The 19723-nt window shown below is 47.7% G+C and overlaps 2 protein-coding genes across 7 annotated transcripts in view; one reads left to right on the plus strand and one right to left on the minus strand.

Annotated features, from left to right (window-relative positions):
- ARHGAP9 (Rho GTPase activating protein 9) overlaps positions 1 to 9567 on the minus strand; it is a 13199-nt gene extending 3632 nt beyond the window's left edge. The window contains exons 1-8 of one of the 4 annotated variants that reach the window (XM_004481307.4): positions 9354 to 9567; positions 2879 to 3197; positions 2375 to 2598; positions 1263 to 1487; positions 974 to 1087; positions 673 to 780; positions 388 to 449; positions 167 to 257 (exon numbers count right to left, since the gene is read on the minus strand). In XM_004481307.4, the coding sequence (XP_004481364.1) occupies positions 167 to 257; positions 388 to 449; positions 673 to 780; positions 974 to 1087; positions 1263 to 1487; positions 2375 to 2598; positions 2879 to 3179 (1125 nt within the window). In that variant the 5' untranslated portion in view covers positions 3180 to 3197; positions 9354 to 9567. Of the gene's footprint in view, positions 1 to 166; positions 258 to 387; positions 450 to 672; positions 781 to 973; positions 1088 to 1262; positions 1488 to 1589; positions 1679 to 2374; positions 2599 to 2878; positions 3263 to 9353 lie in introns of those variants that run through there. The other 3 variants (XM_071218917.1, XM_012520754.4, XM_012520753.4) reach the window with 3 other exon arrangements.
- MARS1 (methionyl-tRNA synthetase 1) overlaps positions 8705 to 19723 on the plus strand; it is a 22346-nt gene continuing 11327 nt past the window's right edge. The window contains exons 1-11 of one of the 3 annotated variants that reach the window (XM_004481300.5): positions 8705 to 8984; positions 9761 to 9851; positions 10034 to 10112; positions 10190 to 10324; positions 10666 to 10741; positions 10995 to 11167; positions 11331 to 11437; positions 14536 to 14652; positions 14787 to 14990; positions 16108 to 16309; positions 18797 to 18871. In XM_004481300.5, coding sequence (XP_004481357.1) covers positions 8876 to 8984; positions 9761 to 9851; positions 10034 to 10112; positions 10190 to 10324; positions 10666 to 10741; positions 10995 to 11167; positions 11331 to 11437; positions 14536 to 14652; positions 14787 to 14990; positions 16108 to 16309; positions 18797 to 18871 — 1368 coding nt within the window. In that variant the 5' untranslated portion in view covers positions 8705 to 8875. The remainder of the gene's footprint in view (positions 8985 to 9760; positions 9852 to 10033; positions 10113 to 10189; positions 10325 to 10665; positions 10742 to 10994; positions 11168 to 11330; positions 11438 to 14535; positions 14653 to 14786; positions 14991 to 16107; positions 16310 to 18796; positions 18872 to 19723) is intronic. The other 2 variants (XM_004481301.5, XM_012520749.4) reach the window with 2 other exon arrangements.

Genomic DNA, 19723 nt, shown 5'->3' on the forward strand with positions numbered 1-19723 from the left:
ACCAGCCCCCTCTCGTGGTGGGCTCCTTGCCTCCTTTACCTTCGCCCACACCGCCCTCCCCCAACCCCACAGTTGGCCCAGGGCAGGAAGCACGGGACGTTGTGCCCACACCCCTGTGATTGGGGTGCAGGGCCAGCTCACCTCCACGCCCCTCCCTCACACTCACCCAGCCAGAGGAGGGTGCAGTGGGTGGTGGCTCTCGGTAGAACACCAGGCTGTTGCCGGCCAACACCACCCAAGATGGACCCCAGCTCTTCCTGCAGGGGCAGAGGGGGTACAGTAGCGGGAGTGGAAGATTCATCCCAGAATCTCGAGAAGAGGGGGCCCTCCCAGCACCCTGCTCCATCCAGCACTACCCAGTAGCCCCCGGCCCCAGGCTCTTCTCACCTGAGCTTGCGCCCGCCCTGGGCGATCTTGGTCATGTTGAGCAGGCCGGACCTTTCCACCTCCTAGCAAGCAAAGGCAGTGGGATCAAAGTGACCCCTGCCCCCTCCAAAAGCAGCCAAGGTCTTTCCCCAGAGGATCTCCCAGGAGTGCGGTCCCTTAAAGCTGGGAGGGCAGCCGGGTGAGAGAGGACACCCAGTGAGCACTCAGAAAGAGGAAGATGGTTTTGGAGGCCTTGGGGGTGGGGCAGGGAGGATCTTGGCATTCACAAGGAACGGAGAGACTCACGTGGGGGTCTTCGAGGAGCTGCGGTGGGGGTCGGGGGGCCTGCGAGGCCGGAGGGTGGTCGGAAGGCTCCGGCTGGGAGGAGCGTCTTCGGTAGAGGCTGGATGGGCCCTGGGGGAACAGGTAGAGGAACCTTCAGCCTTGGAGTCCCTGACTGTAGGGGAAGAGGGGTGTTGCCTGCGGATGTGGGTGAGAGGCAGGGGGTGGGGTGGGTAATGGAGAAGAATGTCTCTCGTATAAAAGAGAAAGTCGTTAAAAAGTTGCCCATTCCTACAGATAGCTGGGTAAATGAGAGGGATCTCACCTGGAGGTTGAGCAGTTCTGCAGTCCCGGTTTCAGATCCTGAGCCCTTTGCCTGAGGTTGCAGGATACCATTGCCGCTGCTTGGGGTCTGTATCCCCTCCATGGAGCCAGGCTTCTGGGGTTGGGGGAGAGGGAGGTGAAGCTACATCCAGATGCCCCGCCACCTCAACCCTCAACATCTTTTTCACAAATTGAGGATTCTTCTGACCTTCTGTGAGTCCCAGGGAGAAAACACAGGGGTAAGGAGGCGGCTGAGGGGACAATTGGACAAGCAAGAGGGAAATTCTCACCGTCTCCTGGGAGCGAGTACGGCGAGGGGGCTTCCAGGACTTGCAGCCCGTCAGCGAGTTTACGTAGAAGCAGCGTCCAGAGTTGGGGTCCAAGTGCTGCTCCCAGGCGTCCAGCCTCTGCAGTGGAGGGCATGCAGGGCCAGGGGGTGGGGACCGGGGACAGCGGCGAAGGTCCACCAGGTTACAGTACACAGGGGGCTCTGACATGAGGGGCTGGGGTGGCGCCTGCCAGGAAAGGGGGAAGAAAGGTAGTTATCCCGCCTGGGTTCCTCCCCTCTCGTCTCTCTTCCTAACCACCGCCTCCTGCCACCCCCACCATTTTCTCACCACCAGCTCCTGGCTGGGGTGACCCAGGGACTGGGGGAGAACCCCCAGTCCACAGCCGTTTTTTAATTCCCTCCCTCAAGGTCTCTTTGCTTTTCTCCTCACTTCCTGTTGCCAACTTCCCTCCTCCCCTACCCCACCCCACCGCCACAGGAAAGGGGAACAGGCTTTGTGTGTGCAGGGGTGGGTGGGGTGGGGTGGGTTTGAAGGGAGCACCCTAGCGTAAAAGAAGACAGAGTGGGGTCGAAGACCCCTGCTAGGGGAGCATGAGGGAGGAGGGGCCGTTTTCCATTCACAAGTGTGTAAGCGAGAGGGGAGGGGCTGAGTCTGGGAAGAGCAGGACCAGATTGATGGTGCCTAAGGCTGGAAGACACACTGGAAAAACCCTGCCTCTGGGTCAGGAAGAGAGAAAACATAGCCTGCTTGGCCTTTTTTCAGTCCCTCTATCACGCGAAGCACCATGTCCTGTCAGAGATTTTGTGACTTGTCCCTCAGTGTGGGATCCAGTCTCCTTATGGCTCCCTCCTCCTCCTTATTCAAATTCAACTAAATGTCACCTCACAGATGCCTTCCCAGACTTCCTCAGTCACTCTCTACCACATTTACTCTCTCTCATAGCACTTGTTGGTATCAAGGGTTATCTTACTTGTTTGTGCACTTTTGTCACCCCCACAGGAATCTCTTGAGGGCAGAGATTCTATCTGTCCTGTTCACAATTTTGCCTCGAATAGGGCTGAGCAGTAAACATCTGTTGAGTGGCCATTCTCAGAAGAGAAGCTGTGACTCACCAGGTTGGCATTGGCCTCTGTCAGCAAATCTTCCTGGGAGAGAGATCTTCCACTTGGGCCTTCCTGGAGGGGCTTCCGGAGAAGGGGGCTCAAACTGGCAGTACTGACACTTCTAGTAATTTTGGGGGGAAGAGGAGGAGGCTGCTCGGTCCTAGCCTGGGCTCTGCCTGGTGCTGCCTTAGACAGGTGCAGCTCCTCCAGGGAGCTGTGAAACAACTTTGGCCCTGGGAACAGAGAAATTGGGGAGCAGGTGGGTCAAGTGATCAGAGCCATAACCTTGACTGGGGCCCCAATCCTGGGGGTTCATTAGGAACAAAAGAGCAGTGGGAGGCTGTTGGAAATGTAATGAGACCTAGAAAGCTTGGGGCTAGGAAGAGAGGCAGTGGGTACTCCAGGGCAATCACAGAGAAATAAGAGAAAGGAGCCAGCAGAAGCTTGGGAGATCCTCCCAATGATTTCCAGAAGCCAGGGAGGTAGGAAGGTAACAGGGGAGGGCCTACTCACCAGAAGTCCGGAGGGATTGGCTGGGGGTGATGGTAGTCTGGCTCCGGGAAGGTGTGGAGTCCTCTGTCACGTAGGCAGCTGGGACGAAGATGGGTCGAGAGTTGGAGGGTGCACCTAGGCGCTTTGCCAACCACCAATCTGAGTTGGTCTTTCGAAGAAGGAGGAACCTGTCCCCTTCAGCCAGATTCACTTGCCGACCATCTTCCCCAGTGTAAGTGAAGGCATAGAGGGCACAGAGCTGGGATCCCCGCGAAGGCCCTAGGCTCCCCCAGGTACTCGGCCACCACCGGCCCGACAACATTGTGGTCAGCACTGCCACCTGTGGGAAAAGGGGGTGTTGGAGGTCCAGAAAGGGACAGGACTGGCTACCTCAGGGCAGAGGGGCATGGTTCTAAGAGCAGTGTCAGGAGGGGAAGGACAGGAACCCTGTGTCGAGAAGAGAGGGTGAAGCCAAAGGCCTGGGTAGGGTCAGGGACAGGCTTTTGGGGCTGAGAACCCCAGAGCAGCGTGTCTGGTGAGGAAGTATCTGAGTAAGGTGAGAGAGGATGTGGTCAACAGTGCTGTGTGGTCGGCGAGGCAGGAAATCAGAGGAGATGGCCCAGCTTGGTGATTTTCTTCCATTTACCCTCTGGGGCCTATTAGAAGATCCAGCCGTGAGGGGCCCTGGTCCTGGGGCGGGGAGTGGGAGTCTTGAGTTGAGCACAGGGCGGAGATGAGGAGAAAGAACCAGATCTGAGATAGAAATGTGGAAAGAGACTGGAGGTAATGACAAATATAAAAAGAGTTTGTGATCCTGACTTAAATTTGCACAGGCACCAATGTTTCCGGCACTGATCACCTCAGACCTAAAGTTGCGTGCTTCCTGTGCAGACTCAGAGAGACAGAGAAATAATAAGACTGAATCAGAGAGAAAGAGAAAGCAGATGGAAGAAACATAGAGTTGTTCAGAGTTAGAGGCATAGGTGAAAATACCACCACCCTCCCAAACCAGGATATATTTTGGGGGGGGCTGAGAAGTCTTGATACCATCCCCTATATAAGCCTGTTGGGTGGGTCCTACTTTAATGTGGGGGTTCATTCCATTCATTCATTCATGCTTTTAAAAAGTACGGATTGAACACTTCCTGTGTGCAAGGAACAGTGTCAGGCACGGGAGGTAAGAGAGGGGAACGAGACAGACACAGTCCCAGCCCTTTTGGAGTTTAAGGAAAGACAGACCTTAACTAATGACGCAACATATTTGTCAATTACAATTGGGTCAGGGACTATGGAAAAATAGTACAGGATGCTATGAGAGCAGATCCAGGGGGAGGGGGAGGACTGATGTCAGCTCCTCCCTTGTGGAAGGCAGGAATGAATTGCTTCTACTAGAACTCTGCAGAGGATTTCCCTACCAACTGCTGGTGCTTAAAACCCACACTTATGCCTCCTCCTTACCTAACCAACTGCTTTATCCCTCTACTCTTTTTTTTTTTTTTTTTTTTAGTGCACAGTGTGAGACTTTCTGTCCAGGCTTGCAGAGGTGGTTTGTGGGAGGGCTCCCCACCTTGGTGAAGTCAGAGAGCCAGTTCTCCTCCCTTGGTATGGGACCTGAGAGCTGGGCTGCCAGTGCTGGGTATCTGCCTCAGTGATCTTCCTTAGTTTGTTCTACTTTCAACACATGGACAACCCTATCCCTCAGCTCACCCTTTCTCCTTCCAAAATTGTGTCTAACTTCATTCATTCTTCCATCTGATATATAAGTGCTCAAATCCCATCCTTTTCTGCTTCCCTGAAGCTATCCCTCCTACACTTTAGCCCACTTTACTGACTCCTCTGTAGCTGCTCTTAAACATATCCAAGTCTTTCCCATCCCCCCACACCCTGAGATGGCTCTCTCGTCTGTCCACTCTTCTTGTGTCTGCTCATTGTCTCTCCTCGTCTTCTTTAGGAGGCACCAGGAACCAAACCTGGGGCTCCCTTGTGGGAGGTGGTCACCCGACTCTTTGAGTACTTCTGCTCCCCGCAAGTTTTTTCCATTTTTAGGACAACCCCCCTGCTGCTCTCCAGCTACCATCCTGCTCTCCCTTCCTCTTTACAAATTCCTTGAAAGAGTTGCCCACACTTAGGGGTTTCCATTTCTTCTCTTTTCACTCCCCTGCCTTTCCAAAGTCATTGCTTCCTAAGGTCGCCCTTGACCCTGCATGGACACCTTGCAGTCCTCGTGTTGCTTGGTATCACAGCAGCAGTCAACACAACTGACTGCTCTCTCCTGTGACACTGAACACTCAGGGGGTATCTCTCTTATCTTTCCAGCAGCTCCTTCCCTGTTGCATAAGGAAGGATCTTCCTCTGCCTGATCCTTAAGTCTCAGGGGCCTGAGATTTTCTGCCCTTTGTACCCTGCACACCCTCCCTGAATGATCTCACTCCCTCCCCAGCTCAAATGACTTCTGTATGCTGCTGTGTCCCAAATTTCCAGGTGAAGTATTTCTCAGTGTTCCAGGGTAATCCACTGTCCTCTGAAAAACTCCAAGTGAGTATCTCACAGATCCCTCAAACTCAGTGTGTCCTTTGTTTTTTCCAAAGATTTATTTTTTATTTATTTCTCTCCCTCCCTCCCCCCTAGTTGTCTGCTTTCTGTGTCCATTTGCTGTGTGTTCTTCTGTAGGAATTTGCATCTCTTTTTGTTGTGTCATCTTGCTGCGTCAGCTCTCCGTGTGCGCGGCGCCATTCTTGGGCAGGCTGCACTTTCTTTTGCGCTGGGTGGCTTTCCTTCCAGGGCGCACTCCTTACGCATGGGGCTCCCCTTCGCAGGGGACACCCCTGTGTGGCACAGCACTCCTTGCTCGAATCAGCACTGCGCGTGAGCCTGTTCATCACATGGGTCAGGAGGCTCTGAGTTTGAACCTTGGACCTCCCATGTGGTAGATGGATGCCCTGTCCGTTGGTCCAAGTCCACTTCCCTTCAGTATGTTCTAAACCAAACTCTTTAGCTTCCGCCTCAAACCTGCTTCTTGTCTAGTACAACCATTCAGTTAAATTTAAATTCAATAAATATTATATGCCCACTACCATATATGCCAGGCAGGAACTGTGTGCTAAACATTGTCAACTGAGATGCAAATATGACCTTTGCCTTCTCATGACAATAAAAATACAGGGTGATAATCTCTATGATAGGGGAGGTATTACTGTCTGTTGGAGCACATGAAGGGTAGGCCCAATTGTCCATGCCAGAAACTTGGCAGTCAACATTAACTTCTCTTGCTTCCTCACCACCCATATTCAAATGATTACTAAATCCTGCAATTTACATCTTTTTTTTTTTTTTTTTAGGTACCAGGGGGCTCAGGATTGAACCCAGGATCTCATATGTGGGAAGCTGGTACTCAACCACTGAGCCCCATCAGCTTCCCTGAGCTGGTTTTATTGCTTTTTTACTGGTTATTTTTGTTTTTTCAGGAGGCATGGGGAACCGAACCCAGCACCTCCCATGTGGGAGATGGGTGCTCAACCACTTGAGCCCCATCTGTTCCCTACATCTTTTTTTTTTTTAATCCCCCCCTTGCAACTTTTTGCATGTTGTTGGCTCTCTGTGCCTATTCGCTGTGCGTTCTTCTGTGTCTGTATTTTATTTTTATTTCTCCTCCCCCCTTTGCAGCTTGCTTGCTGTCTGTTCTCTGTGTCCATTACTGTGCTCTTCTGTGTTTTTGCTTGTTTTCCTTCTTGATGCCTCAACTTGCTGAGTTGGCTTTCTGTGGCACTTGCGGGCCTGGCGGCTCTCTGCAGCCTGCTGGCGAGCTGCCTTCACAAAGAGGCCCTGGGACACCAACTCAGGGCCTCCCATAAGTAGATGGGAGCCCAACTGCCACAGCAGCTTCCCTACATCTTTTTAATCTACCTATTTCTCCCCCTCCCTCCCAACTACCACCCTATTTAACCCGGTTGATGACTTCCTAATTAGGCCATTTGCATATAGTTCTGCTCCCCTTTAGTCCAGTCCACAGCAGCCAGAGTGGCTTTCTGAAATACAAATCTGCTGCTGCCATTCTCCTGACTTAAATCTTTCAAAGACTTAAAACTCTCAAAGGCTTAAGACAATGAAATGACCTTTCATTGTCCTCACAGTAAAGTCCAAATTTTACAGTGTGGCTAAAAAAGACTTCCCTGCTGTAGCCCAACCTTTTCACACTCCCCACCACACACACCACACTCCAGCCACACACTAATTCCTCACATTCCATTAATTCCTTAAGGTCTCTGATCCTTTTGCATATGCTGTTTCCTCTGCCTGAAACACTTGGATCTCCATTCCCACCAATCTTCACCAGGCAATGCTAGCTCATCATTCTGATCTTAGCTGAAATGTCATTTGCACAAGAAGGCCTCTCGTGACCCTTTAGAGGCAGGTAGGGGCCTTAAGTAGGACCTCCCATAGCAAGCTTTATCTCCTCATCATACCTTTCACATGACTTTCATCACACTTTAAAGATTATTTATTTGATTTTCTGACGTCCTAGAAAGTCGGCAAGCTCCACCAGGATAGAAACCTGTATCTGTTTTGCTAATTTTATCTCCAATTCCATGTACAGTTCCCGGCACAAAGTAACCTCTCTGTGCCTCAGTGCCCTTATCTGTAAAATGTTTTTTGTTAAACAACCACCATTTTATGATAGCTCACAATTTTGGCAGCAATTTGGGTAGTCCTTAGGTTCTGAGCCACATGGCATTGACTAGGGTCCCTTAGTGGTATTCAGTGGGCAGGTGGGCTTCGCTCATGTGTCTGCCACATAGATGGGCATGGCTGGAATAGCTAGGATCAGCTGGAGCTGTTGACAGGAATTGGCCTCTCCAGCAGGGCAAGGGTTGTCTCAGGACTCTTATTACCTGGCAGCTCAGGGCTCCCAGAGTGTTCCAAGAAGCTTGAGGGGAAGTCACAAGGTTTTTTTTTTTAAAGAACATACCAGGGATTGAGCCCAGGACCTTGTACATGGGAAGCAGGTACTCAACCACTGAGCTTACATCCGCTCCCACTTATCACCTAACTTCAAAAAACCAGAATCTCCACAGGGTTTTTTGAAAACTAAATGAATTAACATATGCAGAGTGCTTAGAACAGTGTCTACCACATAATAAGCACTATTAGGTAAACTATCCATAATCTCAAAAATATTACTGACTTGGGCACCAACCAGGGATACAAAGATGAGTAAGGATCCCCTTCTCAATTACTGATATGCACTTTCTTGCATAGTGGATACTTATTGCCAAACTTTCAGCCTTCTTACTTCCCCTCAATCTGACCTTTTCTCTACACTTGTCCTGCTCTCCCTTTAATGAGATTGTATGAGCCTGGGGAAATGTCTAGCTAGCTCCACATAAGCTGCAGACTAATATCAAATCAATATTAATTAATTAGTCACATTCTTTTTTACTCGCTTCGACCTATACCAATTAAAAAAAAAGTTTAATTTATTTATCCCCTCCCCATCCCCTACCCCGTGTTGTCTGCTCTCTGTGTCCACTCGTTGTGGACCTGCACCAATTTTAAGTTTGTGGCTAAAGTAAGCTCATGGAAACTAACAACTCTAAAATTCTGAAACTAACAACTCTAAAATTCTGATTCCCACGAACTCGAACGAGGGGCGGCCATCGTGAATGGCCACTGTGATGACATCGCCACTTTATTCGCGGCTATGACAGGACTAGAGTCGGCCACGGTTTCCGACAGGTATTAGAGCGCAAAAATTCGCGGTGACCTAAACGTAAAAGCCTCCTCTGGCCCTCCCACCAAAAATGTGCCGCTCTAGCACTGTATCTACGCGCTATCTGTCTCTATGGTATTATTTTCCGGTGTCCACGTGTTGCATGATGGGAGAAATAGTCTACTTTGCGGGAGCAGTGCGCGAGGCATGGACAAAGCCGGGACTTTATTTCCCGGCGTGCCTCGCGGCGGTAGCTTAACGCAAAGGCGGGAGGCCGGTTCCGGTTGCATCAGCGTGGGGTACTCGGCGAAATGAGACTGTTCGTAAGCGAGGGCGCCCCGGGGAGCCTGCCAGTGCTGGCCGCTGCCGGGAGGGCTCGGGGCAGCGCGGAGGTGCTCATCAGCACTGTAGGCCCGGAAGGTACTCGGGCTGGTGCTGGTGGGTGGTGGATGAGGGGGGCGGGTCGTAATACCCCCTACACCCACCCCGCAATTGTCCTCGCAAACCCTCAGCCCCATCGTGCATCCCATCGACCTCCTCCCTCATTATCCATGGTCACGCATTCCCTCTTCCCTTCCTATCGTATCTCTCAGTCACTCCTTTAAATTACTCTCGTATAACCCTTCTAACATGTAGCCTCCTTTCCTTCATCTTTCCAGACCCGGCCTCATCCCAGTGAACCCCTCACTTCTCAAGCTTCTCTCACAACCCTTAAAGACCCCTTTGTCATTCGTAGGAAACTCCTCTCTCCCCTCCTAAAACACACACTCATACACTCTTTTCATTTACCTCTTTTCATTTCCAGCCACCTGTCTGGTGATTCTTAAGCGGGCTCCTTGTCAGTCTTCCCAGTCCTCTAATTTTGTTCTCCCATTGTTATCACAGATTGTTCTCTAGATAGCCTAGTTGATTTCATTTGTCCCAGTTCTTGGCGGCAGCACTATCTGGATAACCACCACCTCCTCCCTGCAATCCCCATCTGTTGTTTCCAGCTGGCAGTCTCAGCTCAACACCTGCTGGCTTCTGGAGCTCATTCTGGACCCACCCCCTTTCAGTGGTCCTGTCCTGGAACCACTGAAGATGAGACTGCCCACTTTGTTCCCCTTTTCCTGAACAATGTGAGCTGGTTCTTCTATGCTGACAGAGCATTTCTTTTCTTTGCCCTGTTTTGCACCTCCTTGCTCCTCCTGAATCAGAATGTGTGGTCCCATTCCTGACCCGGCCTAAGATTCCTGTCTTGCAACTGGATAGCGGCAACTACCTCTTCTCCACCAGTGCAATCTGTCGGTTAGTATTGGTCCTTGGCTGGGCCTGTGAGTGTGGGAAAGTGGCTGAATAAAATCAGGGCTCACTGCCCTTGTATATGGCCTTATTAGCAACCACTGCATGGTGATAAAGAATGATTTCTGAAGTGGGTTGGACAAATGGGCCCTTCTAATTCCATCTTCTGTCACTCTTTCCCTGGACAGATACTTCTTTCTGTTATCTGGCTGGGAGCAGGATGACCTCACCAACCAGTGGCTGGAATGGGAAGCAACAGAGCTGCAGGTGGGACTGAGGCAGGTGGATGGCAGGCAGGCCCTTGCTCTGCATGACCATCCTCACCTCCGTCCCTTGCATTTTAGCCAGCTTTGTCTGCCGCCTTTTACTACTTAGTGGTTCAAGGTAAGAAGAGGGAAGATGTTCTTGATCCAGTGCGGAGAGCCCTGACTCATATTGACCACAGCTTGAGTCGTCGGAGCTGTCCTTTCCTGGCTGGGGTGAGTTGGGCCTTGAGATAGGAATTGGGAAATGCTATATGGTGTAAGGTTTAAGAAGACTGTATTCAGAATGTTCAAACCCCAGTGCTTTCACTAACTAGCTGTGGTTCCTTAACAAATCACTTAATCTCACTAATCCTTAATTTTTTCATCTGTGAAATGGGAGTAACATTAGGACTCATCTCAGTGGTTTATTGTGAAGACTAAATGAGACCATGTAAAGTGCTTAGCACAGGGTTTGACGTATAGTTAATGGCTCAGTAAACATGAGCTGTTATTACCATTGGCAAAAAATTGAGTGTCTCACTTGTGTACCTTTTTCTTTTTTTCCCTCTACAAAGGAAACAGAATCTGTAGCTGACATTGTTTTGTGGGGAGCATTATACCCATTACTTCAAGACCCAGCCTACCTCCCTGGTAAGAAGACTAGATATCACTTCATCCCCAGCCCAACTCTGGGAACTTGGTGTAGGGAGTTACAGATTGAGCAGTAAGATATAGATTCCCCGCTTGAGGGTGTAGCTGGGCAGGGAAGCTCTGGCAGAAAGATGGTGGAGAACTGGGGAAGGTGACTAGAGAAAGCTCACAAAGGAAGGGAGGAGATCCACTTCTGCCTGCCTAGTGCAGGTCCCCATGCTTGCTGATTCCCTCTTTTCTCCCTTGCTGACAGAGGAGCTGGGTGCCCTGCGCAGCTGGTTCCAGACACTGAGTATCCAGGAGCCATGTCAACAAGCTGCAGAGACTGTGCTGAAGCAGCAGGGTGCCCTGGCTTTCCGACCCTACCTCCAGAAACAGCCCCAACCCAGCCCCCTTGAGGGGAGGGCTGTCAGCAATGAACCTGAGGTTTGAAACAGCAGAGGAGTCCCCACAGACCCTTGGAGCCTGAGGTGGGGGTGGCTAGGAGAGCATGGTCACTAATGTTTTCAATTGTTGGAGAGCAAGGAGAGGGTTTCCTTACTTTGTGGGCTCGCCTCCCCTGGTAAGGGATTCTGTTCATTGTTCATAGGAGGAGGAGTTGGCTACCCTATCTGAGGAGGAGATCGCCATGGCTGTAACTGCTTGGGAGAGGGGCCTAGGAAGCTTACCCACCCTTCGACCCCAGCAAAATCCAGTGTGAGTAGGCACAGAAGAGTGGGGCTTGGTTTCTTATGTGGAAATTGTTGATAGAGTCAATATCTGTCTGCGAGGTCCCCTTTGCTGACTTTGCTTCAATTTTCCATTTCTTCATTTTTCTTTTTTTTTTTTTTTTAAGATTTGTTTATTTTATTAAATGTGTCCCCCTTTCCCTCAGATGGTTGTCTTGTCTGTCTCTTGTCTGCTCATTGTTTGCTCCCCTTCTCCAGGAGGCACCAGGAACTGAATCTGGGACTTCCCATATAGGAGGGGAGTGCCCAATGGCCTGAGCCACATCCACTCTCCGTGGGCTGCAACCTCTGCTGGCCTATGGCATCTGCTCCTTTAGGCGTCTGCTCGATGTGGTGGGGTGTGGGCCCCTAGCTCATTGCAGCGGGTGCGGGGGTCTGCTCATCTTTAGGAGGCACTGAGACCTGAACCCAGGACCCGTCCCCCATATGGTAGGAGGGTGTCCAACTAGTTGAGCCACATCTGCTTCCTCTCATTTTTCTTAAACCTCTTTTTCTTTTCTTTTAGCTTGCCCTCTTGGATACTTGTGGTCAGTCCCATCTGCACTCATGTTTTTTGTTATTCTTTACCCACTGATAGCATCTAAATCTTTTTTTGCAGTGTGGGTCTCTGTTTTGAGCTCCAGGTGCTTATTCCTTAGATTGCTCCTGACTTATTTCCTAGATCAAAGGTGTCTCAAACTCACCACGTCCAAAACCAGAAATATTGTTGTCCCTGCCAGCTGCTCTTCCTCCTTCATTAACTGCCTTAGTGAATACCCCCACCTTCCGCCTAGAATCCAAGCCAGAAATCTTGGTGTCCTCTAAACTCTTTCCTTGTCCCTCCTACATTATTTATTCATTACGAGCCATTGATTCTAACTCCTAAGAAGTTCTTTAATCCATTCTTCCTCTCTGTCCTCACTGCTGCTACCTTAGATCAGGCCACACCATCTCTTCTCTTTTCTTTCCCTTCTACCATGTGCTCCATATCATCTTGCCCTCCTTTTCTGAATTCTACACAAAGAGGGTTTTTTTGTGTAGTTCACAAGGCCTTTAGGGACCTGGCCCCTGCATGCATGCTTATCTATTTTATTTTATTTTATTTTTTAAAAGCTACTTCTATTATATAAATGTTACAGAGACTGTATAGGGGATTCCCATATACCCTGCTCCCCACGCCTCCCCTATTTTCCCACGTTAGCAACATCTTTCATCAGTATGGTACATTCATTGCAATTGATAAACACATTGTGGAGCATTGCCACTAAGCATGGATTATAGCTTACATTGTAGTTTTTACTCTTTCCCATTCAACTCTGTAGGTTATGACTGCATATATAATAGTCTGTATCTGTCATTGTAATGTTATTCAGGATGATTCCTAAGTCCCAGAAATGTCCTGATACCTGTTTTTCGCTCTCCCTAACCCCAGAACATCCATGGGTCACTGCCTCCACAACAGTGGTCTTTCTTCCATTGCTAGAATCACAACAAGTCTATAGTAGACTACTAGTAAGTTTATTTTAGTGCTTATCCGTTTTAAATGTTTGTTGTGGTAACATATATACAACATAAAATTCCATATTTTAACTGTTTTCAAGTATACAGTTCAGTGATAATCAGTTACATTCACAGTGTTGCTACCGTTAACACCATTGATCACTCAAACTTTTTCATTATCTGAAACAGAAACTACTCAATAATAAGCATTATAATTCCCTTCCCCCCCACCGTCTCTGATAACCTGTGTTCTACTTTGTCTTTATGAATTTCAGCAGCATATTTTGTTACTCTCCTGTTCCACTAAGACAATATATACATATACACAGACTTTTTAAGAAAAATTTCTTAAGTAATTTTATTGAGATATATTCACAAACCATATGATCTATCCAAAGTGTATAATCAGTGGCTAATAGTATAACCACAATGTTGTGCATTCATTACCACAAAACGTTTTAGAACAATTTTATTCTCCAAAAAGAAAAACTCTGCACCCCTTAGCATTCCTTCCCTAGCCCTACATAACCACTAATCTAATTTCATCTTTATAAATTGATTTATACTTATATTTTATATAAATGGAATCATACAATATGTAGTACTTTGTGTCTGGCTTCTTTCACTTAGGATAATTTTTTTTTTTGTCTGATGTTTTGCAGTATTAACACAGATTTTATACACAGATTTTGTTTTTGTTTTTTTTTGGTGTAATCACGTTTATGCATTTATCACTCCAATCACTCCTAGAGAATTTTCATTATTCCAATAATAAAAAACAAACCATCACCTCTCAGTCTCTCTATGGCTCGCCTGTTGTACATAGCTGCTATTGTTTTTCATTCTCTCTAGTATATTTGTGTTTATATTGTAAAAACAGCCTCAGTGCTAAGAAGGTGAGGGTGATGAAGCATGAAAAAGGAGTACTGAATTGACTCACTTCGTACAGCAGGGCGAGGGGAATTGGGGAGGCAAGGGTAGCTGTGGAGGCAATAGCCAGTGCCTGCTGGTTTGAGTTAGGCTATGAGGAAATAACATATATGGGTTGGGGAGAGGAGTCAAGGGGCACAAAAGGAACTGATATGACTTGTATGCAGGGTGATGAGCTGTTAAGGATTTCAGATAGCAACTAGAGGTAATAGCAATATAATACCAGGGGAGAAGGGGAGAGGTCAATGCTGGAGAAGTCTCCTTCAGTGACCCTTTTGCTCAGGCAGTGGTGAGAGTGATGGTGTTGGACAGAACCTAGGGAGAATTTTGGCAATATCTGGGAAGATTGAGCCAGAGAATGAGCCGATGGTCGTGATAGTAAAGAGGGCTAGAGATCAGTGTTGGAATGAAGCTCCTTAGTAGCAGTACATGAAGCTACTCACCTTGGCAGCGCCATGTACTCAGAACTGTAGGGGGATCTTATAGTCCTGTGGGAAAGGAAGTGCACATGAGGAAGACTTCAGGAGTATCTGAACCTCTGGCTGGGGAACACTAGTCAGTGTTGGGGTGTTCTGGGCACTTTTGGTTCCTCTTGAATCTAGCTTCCTGACCAGCGCGTGTCTCGCATGGCCTGTTCTCATCTTCCTTCTCTACCAGGTTACCTGTGGCTGGGGAAAGAAATGTGCTTATCACCAGTGCCCTCCCTTATGTCAACAATGTCCCCCACCTTGGAAACATCATTGGTTGCGTACTCAGTGCTGACGTCTTTGCCAGGTAGAGCTGGCTGCTGGAGGTGGGCGGGTGGGGGAGATCTTCTAGGGAGGTGGTTGCATTGGGCCCCTGGGGAATAAGATGCCTTGAGGGTGGGAGCTGAGTCCTCTTCCCATAATTACCTTCTTCCCTTCTAGATATTCCCGCCTCCGCCAGTGGAACACCCTCTATCTGTGTGGGACAGATGAGTATGGTACAGCAACAGAGACCAAGGCTATGGAGGAAGGCCTAACCCCCCAGCAGATCTGCGACAAGTACCATATCATCCATGCTGACATCTACCGCTGGTTCAATATCTCATTTGATATTTTTGGTCGCACCACCACTCCACAGCAGACTCTGTAGGTTTTTTGTGGCTAGAGACAGAAATGTGGGGGTAATGGATGGGGCTGGGGACACTGAAGATATACTGGAGATTGATGGAACCAGAGTAGCTATCTAGGAATTCCCTCTAAATTTAGGATCTGATTGTTGCATTATAGATGGGATTCCTTGTGTGCAGAAGCCTGACCAGCTGAGAGAGGGGAGAGACAGGATGAAAGCTCAAGGGAAGCATCTACCTTCCCTCTGCTGCCTCCCTTGTCCTTCCTGGTTGCCACAAAGCATTAAGATATTCCCTCCCATTCTTGCGTTCATTTATAACAAGTATATTCATTCTTTCTCTATGTGATCTTTTTTTTTTTTTAAAGATTTATTTTTTATTTTTTTATTCCTCCTAGTTGTTTGCAGTCATTGTGTGTTCTCTGTGTCTGCTCCTCTTCTCTTTAGGAGGCATAGGGAACCTCCCAGCTGGGAGAGAGGTGCTCAATTGCTTGATCCACCTTAGCTCCCAGCTTTGTTGTGTGTCTCATTGTCTTTCCTCTTTGTATCTCTTTATTGCTTCATCTTATTGCGTCAGCTCACTGTGCCTACCTGTTGTGTCAGTTCTCTGTCTTGTCTACCCTAGGAGGCACTGGGAATGGAACCCAGGACCTCCCATGTGGTAGGTGGGAGCTCAACTGCTTGAGCCACATCTGCTTCCCTCTGTGTGATCTTCATCTTTATAAAAACTTTGTTGTAGAAAGTGCTAGTTGACACTGCTGTGCAGTTTAGCATTTGGTCTAATTTACTTTCACTTTTTAGGATATATTAAAAAATAGGCACAGTCATATCTTTTTGAAGCTTTTTGTTAATGAAGATTAGAAAACAGATATAGATATATCTGTATCCAACAAAAATAAATTCTCAAGTGTTGAGTGAAGAGATTGTATGGGTAGTTGGGGAACAGGAGTGAGAGTTCTGGACTCAACCAGTAAAGTTCCCTAAAGTTGAACAAATGACCTTTGCCTTAAGGGGTCCTTTGCCTGATTTCTTTGGAGCTTGGACTAAATGAGCTTGAGTCTTTGGTTGGAGTGGCAAGAGGATGACTTCCCCTGACCTCTTCTGACCTGCCACTCCCCTATCCCTTACCTCGCCCAGAATCACCCAGGACATCTTCCAGCGGTTGCTGGTACGAGGTTTTGTGCTGCAAGATACTGTGGAGCAACTGCGGTGTGAGCGCTGTGCCCGCTTCCTGGCTGACCGCTTTGTGGAGGGTGTGTGTCCCTTCTGTGGCTACGAGGAGGCCCGGGGTGACCAATGTGACAAATGTGGCAAGCTCATCAATGCCATAGAGCTCAAGGTGAGAGAAGGGCCTCATGAAAGCCGGGGAGGAGACAGTCCTTACTCTTGAGGGACTCCCGGTGTCATCCCATGCAGGATTTTTATCTCCATATTCAAGACCTTTTATCAGCGGGCCCTTTCTACCCTGTCTCAGAAACTCATCATTCAGTTCATTTGACGGATAGGTATTGAGCATTTACCATGTACTCAGCACTGTTAGGAAATAGACAATTCCCATTTATGTTTCTCTACCATTTGCTCCTGCTTCAGGCTGCCTGATGTGTCTTGTTTGGGATCATTCTCTCTTCCATAAATAACCTGTCTCTTCTGCTATTCCATGTTTACTCATTCATTGATTTATAAATTCAGCAAATAGTTAAAATAGAGCCTTTTTTAAAAAAAAGATTTATTTTTTATTTATTTCTCTCCCCCTCCCTCCCTCCCCAGTTGTCTGCTCTCTCTGTCCATTTGTTGTGTGTTCTTCTGTGACTGCTTCTATCCTTATCAGCGGCACCGGGAATCTGTGTTGCTTTTTATTATGTCATCTTGTTGTGTCAGCTCTCCGTGTATGCAGTGCCATTCTTGGGCAGGCTGCACTTTCTTTCATGCTGGGTGTCTCTCCTTACAGAGTGCACTCCTTGCATGTGGGGCTCCCCTATGCAGGGGGGACACCCCTGCATGGCAGGGCACTCCTTGTGTGCATCAGCACTGTGCATGGGCCAGCTCCACACGAGTCAAGGAGGCCTGGGGTTTGAACCGCAGACCTCCCATGTGGTAGGCGGATGCCCTATCCATTAGGCCAAGTCTGCTTCCCAATAGAGCCTTTACTATAGACCAATCAGAGCTCTAGGTGCTGGGATCTAAGGGTGAACGAGATAGTTTTATCTAGTGTGGGGAGGAGACCAACATTAAACAAGGAAGTAAGTAATGTAATTATAGAGTAACTGACAGTGAGATGAGAGAGTGATTTCCGGGGGTAGAATTCAAGTTAGGTGATTAGGGAAGTCCTCTCAGAGTAGGTAATAATTGAACCAAGATCTTAATTAAAGAATGAGAAAGAGCAGGCCAAGTGATGAGTGGAGTTAAGAGTGTTCCAGGCAGAAGGACTGGGGAATGTAAACCTCTAGGACAGCAAAGAACTAAAAAGGCTGGTGGGAAGTGGATGTGGCTCAAGTGATAGAGCTTCCGCCTACCATATGGGAGGACCTGGGTTCAATCCCTGAGGCCTTGTGGTAAAAAGAAGAGAAAGCATTCCTGCATGGTGAGCCAGTGCCTATGCAAGTGAGTCATGTGGCAAGATGATGATGCATCAAAAGAGACAAAGGGATAGTCAAGGTGAAGTGCAGTAGAAACCAGGAACTGAGGTGGCGCAGTTGACAGGAAACATCTCTCCAATCAGAGTCTCCAGGATCGAATTCTGGTGAATCCTAGAGGAGAGAAAATGAGAAGACAACACAGACAGCAAGAACAGCAGGGTGGGAGGAAGAGAAGGGGGCAAAATAAGTAAATGAATCTTAAAAAAAAAAAAAAAGCACGGTGAATGAGAAGGAGAGTGGATCGAGATGAGGTCAGAGAGGTAGGCAGTGGCCAGATCCCAAGGACCTTGTAAGCCATCGTGGGAATTTTGATGTTACTCTAATTTAATGGCAACCTGCTTTGTGGAAAATGAGTGGGAGGGAACCAAGAGAGAAAGTGAGGAGACCAGTTTGGTGGCTAGAGTAGTAGTTCAGAAATGATGGTTGTTTGGCCTAGGTTAGTAGCAAGTAGAAATAGAGAAAAAAATAGGATTTGAGATATATTTTGGAGGTATACCCTGTAGAGCTGGATGGACTGGAAGTTGGGGTTGGGGGAAAGTCAAGAAAAATATGACTTCTAAATTCTTGGCTTGAGCAGCGTGGTTGGATGGTAGTACCATTTACTAACATGGGGAAGACTGGGAGAGGACCAGGCTTTCAGGCAGAATGCAGTGATACTGTTTGGATTTGTTAACTTTGAGATGCCTTCTAGACATCCAAGAAGAGATGTAAGGTAGGCAGTTTGATATGGACATGGGGAGTTCTGGAGAGAGGTCCTGAGAGAGCTATAATTTCACATCTTCAAAAACCCAAATCAGAACTTACTTGGAAACTTTCACTGATTAGCCCCACCTTACTACTATTTACTCCCTTAGTCATCACCCTTTGATGTTTATACACTCAACTTGTACCATACAGAATTTCTTCTTTATTACTTTATTTTATTTTTTAATTTTCTTAATTTTTAAAATGTTTTATAAAATTTTTTAAATATTATTTTATACTGGGGCTGGGGATTAAACCCAGGACCATGTTCTGAGGAACAAATATTGTTATAGTAGTTGATGAGTTGGCTGGGTAGAAGCCTGAAGCTAAGCTGGATGACAGAGGGGAGGGTTCTCTTCACTGGCCTGGACAGCTCCCCTGGCCTACAGTCGTAATCCTGGCTGTCCTGCCCTGTGTGACCCTCTTTCTTGACTATTCCTTCACAGAAGCCTCAGTGTAAAGTCTGCCGATCGTGCCCTGTGGTGAAATCCTCCAAGCACTTGTTCCTGGACCTGCCTAAGGTAAGTGGGCCTTTCCCTCAGCCTACTCTGGGTACTCTGGGTGGCCTCTTTTTTTTTTTTTTTTTTTTTAGGAGGTACCAGATTGAACATGGGACCTCGTACATGCGAAGCATGTGCTGCAACCACTGAGCTATGCCCACTCCTTATTAGAGCATTTTTATGCTGCAATTTTTTTTTTTTTAATGCTGCAATTTTTTAAATACAAATTTGATCATGGGGAGTGGATGTACCTCAGTGGTTGAGTGCCTGCTTTCCATGTACGAGGTCCTGGGTTTAATCCCTGGTACCTCCTGAAAAAAAATTGCTGATCATGGCATTCACATTGTTTTGCAACCTGCTTTCTGTTTTTTTTTTTTTTAAGATTTATTTATTTATTTGTTTATTTATCCTCCCCCTGCTGCCAGCTGGTTCCCTCGTCTGTTTGCTCATTGTTTTTTGCTCGTTGTCTGCTCATTTCTTCTTTAGGAGGCCCAGAACTGAACCTGGGACCTCCCATGTGGGAGGTGGGCACCCGACTGCCTGAGCTACATCTGCTTTCTTCCACTTTACATGTCTTGACCAATTTTCCATGTTAGATCTGTGGAGACAGACAGTAGATCTGTCTCCTCCCACCTTTTTTTTTTTTAATTTTTCAACTTTTTATTTGGAAATAATTTCAAATTGACCAAAAATCTGCCCAGATTGCCCACTGCCAAAAAATTGCCAAAAATTTCTATTGCCCAGGTTCTCCAGTTGTTAAAGATTTTGCTCTTTTGGGCTTTAGCATATTCTCTTTTTCTCTCTGTATATGTACACATGAACACACATGCATATATCCATCCTGTTTACTAAGTATTTCAGTGTGTATTTCCT

Source organism: Dasypus novemcinctus, chromosome 12 (assembly GCF_030445035.2).
Source record: "Dasypus novemcinctus isolate mDasNov1 chromosome 12, mDasNov1.1.hap2, whole genome shotgun sequence".
NCBI lineage: Eukaryota > Metazoa > Chordata > Mammalia > Cingulata > Dasypodidae > Dasypus > Dasypus novemcinctus.